Source organism: Elgaria multicarinata, chromosome 8, assembly GCF_023053635.1.
Source record: "Elgaria multicarinata webbii isolate HBS135686 ecotype San Diego chromosome 8, rElgMul1.1.pri, whole genome shotgun sequence".
NCBI classification, from domain to species: Eukaryota; Metazoa; Chordata; class Lepidosauria; order Squamata; family Anguidae; genus Elgaria; species Elgaria multicarinata.
Window position 1 is genome coordinate 40893309 of NC_086178.1, and position 13752 is coordinate 40907060.

A 13752-nucleotide genomic window follows, 5' to 3' on the forward strand; every position below is an offset into this window, starting at 1 on the left:
GTTCCCTCTAGACATGTTGGACTACATTCCCATCACTCAGCATGGTTGATGGGAGTTGCAGTCCAACACATCTCGAGGGTGACAGGTTGGAGAAGGTTTATTTAGAAGCTTAAAGTATGGTTTGAGTTCTAATTAGCAAATTCATCAGTCATTGCCGGGGGGGGGGGGGGGGGCAAATATTCTTCATAAAAAATCAAGATACAGACATGCATGCAAAATGAATTATGCAAGCCTATCCCTGATCCTCATTTGATTTTGCAGAATTGGAAGCCATGGGACCTGGGTCTGCAGAGCTTCATTCCATTTCACTGAGTTGCCCCGGCTCCCCTCTTTTAATACCACTAAAATAAAGGGAGGTTGAGTGGCACCGTGAATTGTGATCACCGTCTCTGGTGATTTAACTGCATGTTGCTTTATTTCTTTCATTGTTGTTCATACCACTCTGGCCTGGAAAGGCAAGTTTTGCTCTAATATACCCACGTGAGCCTACTTAATCCCATTTATCTGAGAGTTAAGATTTAATTCAAGTGTGCTTCTGCTTAGCCATTGATTGAACAAAGATCTTCCTTTTGCATGGCATTATCCCTCTCCCGGTGAACACATTTCTAAGACAAATATCTCTTCTTAACCAGTCACTTTTAGATTCGGGAAGCCTCCTCAGGGAATTTTGCAGTTTTGTAGGGTAAAATATTCATAAGCACAAATCCATGAGGCTGGCTGTCAAAACACAGGTCATTCACAAAACAGCCGCTTAGAGATTCTCAATTACTTCCCAGACATTTGCAGAATGTTGAAGCAAGCAGTGCCTAGGCAAACGTATTTTGCCAGGGGAGAGATTTTCTTTGCGTCTTTAATAAGAAAGACATTCTATTATACATTATATGTGTATTTGCTACCTCCCCTTCCTGCTTCCAGCAACATAACGGTCATCCCTTTCATCCCTAGCAGTAGATGAATCAAGGCAGGAGGCAAAAACAGGGAATTGTTTGCCTCCAGTTCTACTCGTTCAAAAGATGCTGCGTCTCCAGAGCCAGCAAATGCTAGGAATTCTGGTGGATGCTTTCTGAAGAGCCTTCGCTGCTGTCATGGAGGAGAGCCGCTTTGGCCGTTTCCCCCAGTTCGGCATCAGCCACTTCTTCTTCAATGGTGAGGTGAACATCTGGCAAGGAAGACTCGCTCACACTGCTGCCCTCCATGGAGCAGAGGGTGCAGGAGAGAGCCGGCGCCATGCTCTCTTGCAGCATGCTGAACATCATGGGAATCTGGACGGACCTCAGTCCCGAGACAGTAGGCAAGGGCTTGACAGCTTGTCCCCATGCCCTCTCCTCATCTTGGTAGAGCAGCAGCAGGTTGGATTTCTTTTCTTTTCTCTTGGACTTCATGTAGCCCAACATGATTCCCATCAGGAAGATCCCATAGAAGGACATCACGATCAGGATATAGAAGTATTCGTTTCCATTCCCTCCACCCTTCTCAAGAGTGGAAGCAGCAGGGCCGGCACTTTCGGCAGCAAGCATGGGCTGGGTCATGTTGGGATGATCCATTGTGAACATCAAAGCTCTCAGTGGAAAGTCAGAACCTGGAAGAAGAAATGGGTTTAGCATGAGAAAAACCAGAAATCAGATCTTGGAGGGCACAAATTAATCCTAGTCAGATATGAACAGATGATCCTTGATTTCCATTAGAAATGCATTAATATTCTGGGCAGAATTAAGCAATTTAGGGTGCAATCCTATGCATGTTTAGATGGGCGGGGGGGGGGGGGAGTCCTACAACTGGGAGCCAGCTGAGAGTTGTAGGGCTTTTTTCTATCTGAACATGAATAGAATTGCACCCTTAATAGAATAGGAACATTTAAGGAGGGAGGTTTACTGGAGCTTAGTTGCAATGAACCTAGGAAGCTGCCTTAGCCAGGTGAGACTATTCATCAGGGTTGAATAGCAGTGGCTCTCCAGGGTCTCAGGAAGCGGCCTTTTCCATCACCTGCTACTTGATCCTTTTTATCTGGAGATCCCTTTGTGCTCTGCCACTATGCTGTGGCCCAGCCTTGTGCCTCTTTCAGTTCTTCAATTCTATGAGAGCTTGTTAGTACAGCAAGAGTGGGTAGAAGGTAGATTGGGATCTAGGGTTAGATCTCTGAATGAGATCCAGAGGCTTACAAATGGAAGACATCATCATCTGAACCTCCCGTAAATTTTGATGAATGAAGCAGGGCAATTGCACAATAAAAGCCTCATCTGCCTCACCCTATAACTTTTGCTCCAGGGATCTCAGGGTTCTAGATTTCACAAACCTGAAGTGTGCTGCTCCTATAGTATTGTGGTCTAAGAATATGAACTGGCAAGTCCCTAGTTCAAATCTCACCTCCCACCCCCCATCTGTAATATGGGGATGATAACACCCACTGTTTTTCCCAGGTTCCTGCATGATATGCTGAGACAAATTGTACGCAGTGGTTTGAACACTGAAAATCTAAATGCTAAACATTATGCCAACGATCATAAGACTTTTCAGAATTGTTCCTTTTCTTCTGAAAATACATAGAACTTCACAGGCTTAGCTTTCCACCTGAGCAAGTCCTTCAGTTTTGTCTAAAGGCCATGCATCAGGGAGCACTACAGATGGAGTACGTGATCACGAATTAACAAAGGCAGAAAAAGGCATTCTAAAATACAAGAAATGCATAAATGTGAGAGGCAGAAAGTTGGGGACAGAAGCTTAGTATCAGACAAGCTTATTGAATTGAAGCCTAGTGAATTTTTATAGCTTCCCAGTGTCGTCCCATGTTATTATAGCCAGTGCTATGAAGCAAAGAAAGAAAGGCTGTGAACAACTTACGTGAGTCTGCAAATAATTTCGTGCTTCCCAATGCTCCAAGAAGACTGTTTCATCTGGCAGATTCCTGAGTTCTGAAACTTTGTCCGGCTGCTGCCAGAATTAATAGCCTCTGAAGACAAGTTTCGTCACATGACCCAGAGTTTACAATAACTGCAGGCTGAAGTCAGTGCATGAACTCAAAGGCTTGCAGTTTAACTGCTTGGATTCCTGACATGTCTGGAAAATGGAAAATGGGTGGGAATGCTGAGTTGCTCTTTCCTAAACAAAGCCAGAGCCAGAGGGTTTGGACACAAACGCTTCTCTCAGGCAAACACACACACACACACACACACACCAATGATGAATGATGCAAATTGTGCCAGGCAATACAGCAAGGATAATTAGGGGGTAAAAAAAACCTCTTTCATGGCTATACGCATGGATTATTATTATTATTATTACTATGCAATTGTCCTGGTTGTAGGTGACCACGTTCCCTACTTTACAGAGGAAAGTCCTCCATTTGAAAAGATGCCAGAGGATCGCCTTCTGTTTGAAGACGTCCTCTATTTGAAGGGTTATCCAGTGCAAATCAAAGGCCTAATCTGCACCAAGCAGGATATTGCACTATGAAAGAGGCATGAAAGCGGTATATAAAAGGCAGGAGCCACACTACTGCTTTATAGCGGTATGGGCCCATTGACACATACCATATACCACTTTCATACCACTATATCCTGCTTGGTGTGGCTCCTGCCTTTTATATACAGCTTTTATAATGCTTTCATACCGCAATATCCTGCTTAGTGTAGATTAGGCCTTAAAGAATTATATCAAGGGAGGGCAGAAGAGCCTGGGCAGCAGTCAGAACAGCACACAGCTCACCTGTCCCCAGTCTTCCCCATATGGTGAGATGTATTGTATTTCTATTTAAATTGCATTACTTCCCCCCCCCCAAATTTGCATTACAACAAATAAATGAGTGTATGCAAAGTTTACACAAATTTGTGTCCACTTCCTCTTTTTTGGGTAGGTGTAAGAGCCTTTCTGCATGAGACCTTTATTTTGCATTCATAGAATCATAGAATAGCAGAGTTGGAAGGGACCTACAAGGCCATCGAGTCCAACCCCCTGCTCAATGCAGGAATCCACCCTAAAGCATCCCTGACAGATGGTTGTCCAGCTGCCTCTTGAATGCCTCTAGTGTGGGAGAGCCCACAACCTCCCTAGGTAACTGATTCCATTGTCGTACTGCTTTAACAGTCAGGAAGTTTTTCCTGATGTCCAGCTGGAATCTGGCTTTCTTTAACTTGAGCCCGTTAGAATTAGTCTGGGAGGATCGAGAAGAGATCCTGGCCCTCCAAGTTTGCTTACTCACAGTAGTTTGTGGGTCCTTTACATGACAGGCCCTCTCCTGTGCTTCGCAACCATTATAAAGGGTTTGTCTAACAAGGAAAGTCTTGTATTTCTCTGAATGGCAGCATGAATCCCTGATGCAGTTGCACAATTCTGCTTTAACCTTTTAATGGTTAAATTCACCTGGCTTGCACATTGTTTTATAACTGTTTTAATTGTTTTTACTGCTTTTAAATTATATATTGTTTTAACTTGGTTCATGGTTGAATTTGTTTTTAGCTGTGTATATTTATTTTTTTATACTGTATGCTTTTATCTGTACGCCGCCGTGAGATCCTAATGATATAGGGCGGGATACAAATGTTTTAAATAAATAAATAAAATGAAGGGAGTTATAGTCCAAACCATGCGGAGGGCACCAGGTTGGGGAAGGCTTAGAAACAGGTAGCAGCCTGAACTCGTGGTGCAAGCTGCTTTCTGCCAGTAGGCCAAACCTGAGATGCATTGGTGGGGGAGGGGAGCTTTAAGTCCACCCCGTCATAGCCCCACCCATTCCATGCCTTTCCTCTTTTCAGCAAGACACACACAGCCCTTTACATTGCCAGCTGATATGAAGTGCAGACACAAATGCCTCTGATTTCACTGGTACTTTACTCCCCAGCAAGTGGGCATTAGATCGTGCTTTTGATTGCAGCTCCGACCTGGGACAAGCTGTCCCTGGGAGCAATCATACTGTATATGGTATGCAGACTGTGAACGCCTTACTAATCTCTACAGCGAGAGTAGCAAAGAGCAATGCATTTGGTGCTGTTTCCTGGGTGCTTCCGGGTGGAGGGTTTCAATCAGAAGGCACTGGGCACCAATGTTGCATTTGTTTTTCCTTGACAGATTTTTTGCAGTGAGACAAAAGACAGAAGAAGCACTAGGAAATCTCAGGAAAGTCTACATAGACCTTTTTTATGTTCTATGTCAACACAAATAGACATTTCCAGGTAATCTGTATGTGTTCACCTGGTCTTCTGAAGATCTACATTGAAGCAGAAATCCTGCACGCTTACCAAAGATTCTTTTTTCGGAGTCTTTGCAGTATTACAATTGGCACAATACACGTGCGTCTCCCCATTTATTTTTGGTTGATTGCTTGTTAGGCAAGTTCAATATCTTCTATTTAAACAGCCAGAAGAAGGCACTGCAATATTGCATGATCCGGGAAATATTATTGCATTTTCAGCAAGTTAAAAAATGGCAGAATAAAGCTTTAAAATGACTGGAGAGGCACTGAAGGTTGACAACATCATAAAAAGGACCCACAAATTTCCATGAGAGATTGACCATGAGTGTGTAATAAAAGTCTTGTATGAAGAGGGCCAGAGAAAGCTGAGTTGTTTACTGTAAAAATCTACATTGGCTTGTAGATTCTTTCAGTTAGAATCTGGAAATCTGACTTGGATGCAGTAAACATTGCAAAATCTGGCAGAGTTCTTAATGCTGTACCTCCAGCTGTGCTTAAACTATATATTTGTAAATAAACCCAACCACTAAGTTTCCAGCGATCTGATTCCGACTGGGAAACTGAATCTGGGCAAGCAATGCACCCTTAAAATTTCTGACCGCTCAGAGAACTGGGCTAAGCATAGCAGTATTTTTATCTATTGCATGCAGTAGATCATACAAACTGCAATTTTTTCTTTGGCAGCTATGGTCATGGTCAACAGTTTTTATCTGTTATAATGAGACAGCCATAATAAGCAGATGGACAGTAGGGGTGTGCAAAGTGGGTCTTCTCCACCTCTAAATTCAAGCTGGAGCTATGTAGAGGTGTTTCTCTGCCTCAATTTCTGGAGTGGGTCCCTCTCTCTGACCCATTGAATTACCAGTGGAAGAACCATTCCATTTTCAGGTAACTGGTACATTCTCTTCAATGGGAATTAACAGAAATGCTCTCCACTCCCTCAGTTTTAAAGATAAACACATGAAAATTGGCACCGTGACAGCTTTTAAAGAGGGCTTTAGGCATGCCAACTGTGGAACAGATCCCTGCATGCAGTGATTTATAGGGAATTTTTAAACTCCAACTCAAATGTCCTCTCAGGCACCTCTCGTGCCTTGATCTGTATGGTGAGGGAAACAAAGCAGCAGGAAATGCTTAGGGCAATAATAATTAAGAAAATCTATATTGATAAAATGCCACAACAGCAGCACATAGCTTGCCCATCATCAGAGAGGACAGGAGGCTTGCAGGACGAGGAGGAGGAAGCACCCCTCCCCCACTGTCAGTCGGGCATTGGAGCGAGACAAGTCAAGGCAACAACAGCTCTATGCATGGCTTGGAAGAGGAGGCAGAAGAGGACAATGAGGACCCCCCCCCCCTGCACTGGAAACCCAGCCAGCCAATAGGACATCCTGCCCAATTCAGGTGTAGAAGCTTACTCAGTCAGGCCAGCAACACTTTCACACAGTCCAAGTAGATCCTTCTCTAAATCTCACTTTGCAAACAAACACCCCCTAATCTCATTAATTTGCACCCTTAAATTGCAATTCCTAATTTATTAGCCACAGATGTCAATATCAATTATCAAAACTACCCCATCCCATCACTCCATGTTCATTATTGGGAGGTTTTCAATTAGACACACCACACACACAAAAACGTAGGATAATTTCGGAGATGTTCAGAGCTCCAATTGGGCATGTCTCCACTCTGGTATTATTTGATGGATTTAGAAGCAGTCAATCTCCACTCAGGAAGATCGAATGCTCTGCAGATGTTCATGGTTACTAGATCATTCTGGGGCAGAAAGCACACCCCAAATGGATATCAGGCATGCTATATAAACTCTTTGGAGGGGAGCAGCTTCTGTTCACTACCAGTTCAATATAATTTATGCCCTCTTTGCCCAGGGAGAAACAGGTTATTTACTTGTTGGATAAATATAAATTACCATATTTATTACTAGTCATTTTCAGAATGACAGTTTAAGGCATTGGCAATAATTCTTTGTACTGTGCAATAAAATCCTTGCTACTCGTGTGTTATTATGTTGCCAGAACCAAAACCAGCCAGATTAAAGACTTTGGGGGCCCACCACAGGAATAACAATTTATATTAAAGGTAATTGAGTGTCTATTCAAATTAAGAGGCTATTCTTCTGTAACCCTGCTTCTGCACTCAACAGGGAATAATAGAAGGGGCAAAAGGCACAAGGAAGGAGCTTTCAATTAAAAGCACAGTAGGCCCGAAAAGCCCCAATAGTGCTTTGCCGCACCGAACAGGTTCCTGCCACAACTGCATTTAAATTTGTGTGTGTTAATTGGCATATTTCTTCTCTGAAAAGAAGATAGGATGGCAACAAAGAAAACAGTGGGATGCAACAGGCTGGCAACAATGTCAGAATTCTCTCCAAAAGATGAACAAATAAAGAATGACCACTCCGAACAAAACAGGTAGTTTAGAAGCTACGCAAGAATTCAGCCAGATGGCTGCAAGTGAAAACATGTCTTTTCTTTTATAAGTATCTGGATTATGATACCTTTTCTGTTCTGTTTTCCCTTGTCTTGTCTTGCATGCTTTATGCTTTGCATTATCCCCTGCCTTAAAAGAATGAATTACTTCAGACATTAAAGTTGAACATTCATAAAATCTAGATGGCAATTTGGCAAGTGTTCACATTCTTTCTTTTTTCCACTGAGCAAACCTAACCACCCACACTGTGCCATAATGTCACCTTCCTTGCTTATTTCCTGAAATTGCACATCACATAATCCATCCCAAAAGCAAAACCAGTGATCTTGGACAAAAATGTGAAAATAGTCTTGCCTCAACTGGTCCTAATGAAGGGATGTTTACGTGAAAAGACATTGCAGCTTCACAATGGGATTTTGAAGACTCCCCTGTGATAAGGTCTGAACAAGTGCACAAGTGGCCTCTCAAAATTCTCCACCCTATTTGTGGTTAGAGAAATTTCACCGAATTTCTCTAGGGCGAAGAGAAATTCTACAACAATTTCTCATAGTTAGGCATCATCATTGGCAAGGGTTGTAGAACAGCTGCTTTCTTTTTTGCCTAAGGGATTGTTGTTTTTTGCGGGGGGGGGGGGTGTTGCACTGCCGCTTCAAAAGACCCTTCTCTGATGTCTTCCAAATATTACATTTCTCAGGTCTCACTGTTGATATTCAGGTGTGATCGTGGATAATGCATGTTCTGGCAACACTACTCCTTCCCTGAAAACCATGTAGCGGGGGGGGGGCAGTGTTGCATGCAGCTACAGGAAGGTGTGGAGCTAATGCTGTGCCAAAATCCATCCTCTGATTTCCTGTAAGTTCTCTTCCCTTATGAAAGAGGCCTCCATTTTTCTGCCTCATACTCAGGGCATTTTATAATTTGTTTTGAATGTGTGTTGGTGGTATTTTTTTACTTTACCTAATCACTGTGAGGTGGCTGGGATTACTGGCTGTATTTTTCTTTCTATTACACATCTCACCATTGCTCTACAGTCTCCCAGGCTGCCTGCACTTCCCGATTTGAAAAGGCCCTAGGGGAGGAATTGCTTCTTGATGTCTTCCCCTGGGCAGGAAGTGTGGGAAGCCCGGGAAGCTACAGGCTATCAGAGAGATGATTGTACAATGAAATACAGGACACAAACACACACTGTTCAGCCATTTCTTAAGTAAGGTAAGTGCAAGAACCCTGAACCAAACCCATGATAATTTCTCTGAAATTTCTTCTCCCTTGAATTTCTTTTCGAAAGCAATTTCTTTTCTATCAAATTGAATGAGAATTGTCGAAATTTTCATGGGAGAATTTTTTGGCACAGCACTAGTCTGAACATTTCCAAGCCAGGTCTTGGCACTTTCTTCAGAGGTTAAACAAGCATGTTTCACAGAATAAAACAACTTTCAAATCTTCAACTATTAAAAAGACTGGAATAACAGCATTCCCAGCACTTGAAACTAACATGGCTTTGTTCTCAAATATGCTGATTTTGTCCCCTTATCACACTTTCCCATACAATAGCCCAGAAGTTGTTGATGTTGTATTAATGTCCATTGGGACTTGATACAACATTTGTCTACAGCCTTGCTTTACTAAGTCCATATGTCTCATAACACTATCTTTACTGTTGACTTAACTATATCATATCTGGCTTTTCAACTCCCCCACAGATACCAACAGAGATTTGCAAATGTTTTGATAAATCACCAAAGGTTTGCCTGACCCAGTGAATTTTCTGACTTCATGGAAATTAGCCCTGGCAAGAAAAGTCCAGTTCCAGTCCCCAAACACTGCCATCGTTTGAAAAAAAAATAGCAATCAAAAAGCAAATAAACACTGCCACATTTCTCCCTGGTGGCAAGGGGATTTCTACAACAGTGTTTCTAGCTACCCAATTGAAACAAAAACAGTTGTAGTTAGCTATGCTGAGAACACTTTGACATAATTCATGCGTCTATAGACCAGATGGGAATACTCCTTCATTTCCGTTTGCTCCCCCTCCTCATTCATAAATTTCCTGATATGATATGACAAAGAGAGAGAGGGAGGGAGGGAGGGAGGGAGAAACAAGAACCTCATCTGTTGCATAATCTTTCATCCTAAAGCAAAATATTGGCCTAATTATAATGGTGCAATAGTTGGATTAGGATGTGGAAAGCCTTTGGATTTGAAAGCCTCATTCAAATCCTGACTTGGTTCAAAAATTTACTGGGTAGCCTTGGACAATACATTTCACTCCGACTGACCTACTTCAGTGGGTTGCTGTGAGGCTAAGACACTGTTCTGAAGGCCCCAGGAGGAAGTGTGGAATACAAATGGAATGAATGAATAGATAAAAAATGCTGAGCAATTCCCATGTAGTTCATATATTTACATAATTGGTTGCACTTTGCTGAAGGAGACCTGAATCACATAGTGTGTGCTTGGATATTTCTCAAGAGTCTAGGAACTTTTATTTCCACACATATTGCATCACTCACTCCAGATGTCTCTGATGGGGTTTACACAGCACACTAACCCATACTCAGTGGTTGACTGTGAGCTGTTGTTAAACCATGGATCAGCGTGTTGTCTGAGCAAGCCACCATGCAGAAAATTTCCTGGGTTCAGACAACATGCTAACCCACGGTTCAACAAACAACCCACACTGAACTACTGAGTGTGGCTTAGCATGTTGTGTCAACATGACCCCGCTTTTTATCAGGGACGATCCCTATTTCCTGGTACCTGTCACTGCTAAATCACTGTCAGGCACACCTGCCAGCATGCATGCAACTAGGCTGATTTTTCTCTCAGTTGTCTAGAGGCTAAACTACACCAGGACATGGTGAAGGCTGTAATCATTCTGTAGTAGACACTACTGTGTTATGACCTCATATTTTGTATCTGACTTGTAGCACATATGCCAGAACAATTGACCACCACAGTATTTACCCATATACTACAGAAAAAAGTAGATGATTCTTGGCACCACCTATGGTGCACACATATCACAATCCAGTCTGATGTACAATCATAGAATCATAAAATAGTAGAGTTTGAAGGGGGCTATAAGACCATTGAGTCCAAACCCCTGCTCAATGCAAGAATCCACGTAGTGTTGGACTGAGGTCGGGGAGACCCAGATTCAAGCCCCCACTTGGCCATGAAGCTCACTGGGTGACTTTGGGCCAGTTACTGACTCTCAGACTGACCTAATTCACAGGCATGTTGTGAGGATAAAATGGAGAGGAGGAACATGTATGCTGCCTTGAGCTCCTTGGAAGAAAAGGTGGGATATAAACATAACAAACAAATGAACAAACAAAAGTCCAGCATAAACACAGCATAGGGGTGAGTCAACAGTGGTCCAATTTCCCCACCTTATGAGCATGTGAGAAATAGCACCAACCATTCTAGAGGAATTTTGCATCCTAGCATTATAACCAGGGCTGGTCAAAGACATTTAGCTGCCTGAGGCTGAGCATTGTATGATGTCCTCCCCCACACCTGCATCCCCTCAAAGTGCACAGTGCACAAGGCCAATTCAAGTTATTTTGGCACTTGAGGTAGAAAATCCTACAGGCACCTGTTAACTGGTGGTAAAAAGACAATGACAGTAAATTAAATAATTAACCATTTTCTGCCCTTTCGTAATGTCAAAAAAAAAAAAAAATCCCAGCTGCCTGTGGTAGTTGCCTCACTCTGCCTTATGGTAGGGCCAGTCCAGATTAGAGTGCAGTTAAGATCAATACCTGCCTTTAGCAAATGGCCACCAGCTGCCACAAGGAAAGTCTACCTGTTCACCACCCCTCCCCTCCCTGATAAATCTTTGCCTCCTCTTATTCTACAGGCTTTCCAAAAAGATGAGGAACTTCAAAATACACATCACTGCTACCCAATCTGAGCTAAAGCAAATGTTCTCCCCGGGGAGCTGAAAAGCTGTGATTCCTCCGCCTGCTGTCAAATATGCAGCATTAACCCTTTGGGAAAGGGGCTTCTCCTTGCAGTATATTTTATTTGCCAGATTCTATCTAGTGAGTCCAAGAGGATTGATGACATCAATCCTCAGGGTTTGCTTGATCCATGAGATGCTGGTCCCCATTCAGTTCCCACTGGCCCTGCAGCTCTGTGCATGGAGCGGAGCGTGGCGTTGTGTACACAGACCTCTGTTACCCTTCTCCAAAGCAATCTGTTTATGATCAGTGTGAAAGGAAAGGGCAGTCGGAGGGCAAGGGAGTAGCAGGAGTCAGGATTTCCCCCACTTCCTTAGGCAGCACATTTACGGAAATAGTGAAAGAGAGGGGCATGCAGAAAAACACAGGAAAAGTCAAAGGCTTGGAGGTTCATAGAAGGAACATTTCCCATCTCCTCCCCTCCCCACCCCCATGCAGCTGCCTGAGCCACCCCCAGCCCAGCTCAGCCAAAAAGCAAGCAGTTGCACTTTTCTGGTTTGTGAGTACATGGGGAGATTGAGTGGAAAGGGGTTAAACAGAGCCGGCTCTGCCATTAGGCCAGTAAGGCAACCGCCTAGGGCGCAGACCTCAGAGGGGCGCAGTAATGTGTGTGATCGTGATGCAGGTGGAAGCGACAGTTCGGGCTTTCCTCGCGTATGTGTGTGAGTAGTAATTCTTCTCTTGGTGCAGAAAGGACTTGGCGACTTAATAGCCTAGCGGGAGAAAACGTCTTGAGTCGCTGATTGGCTGCAGCCCGGCATGCGTCCACTGTCATCCGTGCCCGCCCTCGGCCCCTCCCGCAGCATGCTCCGCCATTAAGAGAACAGCAGGCTGTTTAGGGGTACTCCGTTTACATGCCAAGGAGGGAGAAATGGAGGTGATGGTGGGAGTGGCGTGGTGGGGTAAGGGAGGGCTGCAAAAGGGAGGGGCTGCAGATCGTAAACAGAGACCACAGTGCTGCTCTACTGCACTTAGGGAGTCCTCCGTGTTGTGTTCTGCAGACCAGCCAGTAGCAGAATGCCAAAGGGGCCAAAGGGCGCAGACGCAGCGGAGCAAGGTGACCTTCCCCCCCCCAGCATTGTCACTGGTGACATCATTATAACCACACCCCCAAGAACTGCCCACACGAAACAGCTTGTTGCACAGTGGCAGAAGTACAAGGACAGGTGATGGCAGTTTAATGGCGCAGCTTGAAAAAATGCCACATTTTCCCCATTCAGAAATAACATGGGAGAAGCAGGGAGGTGACGTGGGGAAATGACTGGTGGACCACAACGTCAAGTGAAGCTCCTGGAAATCGTGTGCATGAGCAATGATGATTGCACAACAAAACCTTGGTGTAGAGATCCCCTATGCCATGATCCCCCAGTTTCACTTTTACGATGGGGAAAAGAACACAAAGCCCAGGACACACATCCCCATGAGTGGCAGCTGTGGGAAAGGAGGTAGGGCCTGGGGGAGGCAGCATGGCCATCTGGGGAGCCCAGGAGGGGCAGGTTTTGCACCAGGGCCAGAGGTCCCCCCACCCTTGTACCACATGGTGAAATTCCCTCTTCATCACAACAGTTAAAGCTGAAGGAGGGCTGCCCTATTTTGTATCTGGTCGGGAGGGCAGGGGTCCTGCAGTTTTAACTGTTGTGATGAAGAGGGAATTCGACCAGGTGCTGCACGCATACAAATTACACCCACTGAAATTCCCTTTTCTATACAACTGTTAAAGATACAGGAGCCCTGTCCTCCTTTCTCATATGGTCACCCTATGGTTGAGAAAGTGCAATTTTTCAGGGAAACCCTTTTTGAATGTTCAAGTTGTTACGGATATGATAGATTAGGACTCTGGGGCTGCTATCCTAGGGTCCCTGGGAGAGTATCCCTGAAGAAAGTTCTATGTCACTTACCCAACTCTGACGCTGAGAGAAGTAAGGAAAGAAGGGGCGGATCAGGGGAGTGCCATGGGTGGGGCAGGATCCAGAGCCCTCCCAGTCCTCAACCATACCTCCACGGGAGAGGAGGAAATTTACACCAGGCCTGGTGCTGGCATAAATATTTCCCCTTCCATTGGGAGGCTGAAAGTTCAAAAAAGAGGTGGGGAAAGAAAAGGACATGTTAAAAAGGCCTTTCTGGTCTCACTTCCACCCTGCCAATGGCAGG

The 13752-nt window shown here is 44.3% G+C and overlaps 1 protein-coding gene across 1 annotated transcript; it reads right to left on the reverse strand.

The window, feature by feature from the left end:
* Positions 1-243: 243 nt before the first annotated feature.
* Positions 244-2901, reverse strand: KCNE4 (potassium voltage-gated channel subfamily E regulatory subunit 4). Its single transcript, XM_063131500.1, has 2 exons — positions 2839-2901; positions 244-1579 (listed from the first exon to the last, which is right to left on the reverse strand). The coding sequence occupies exon 2, from the start codon at positions 1551-1553 to the stop codon at positions 1041-1043; it is 513 nt and encodes a 170-aa protein (XP_062987570.1). The 5' UTR covers positions 1554-1579; positions 2839-2901; the 3' UTR covers positions 244-1040.
* Between the last annotated feature and the right edge of the window lie 10851 nt (positions 2902-13752).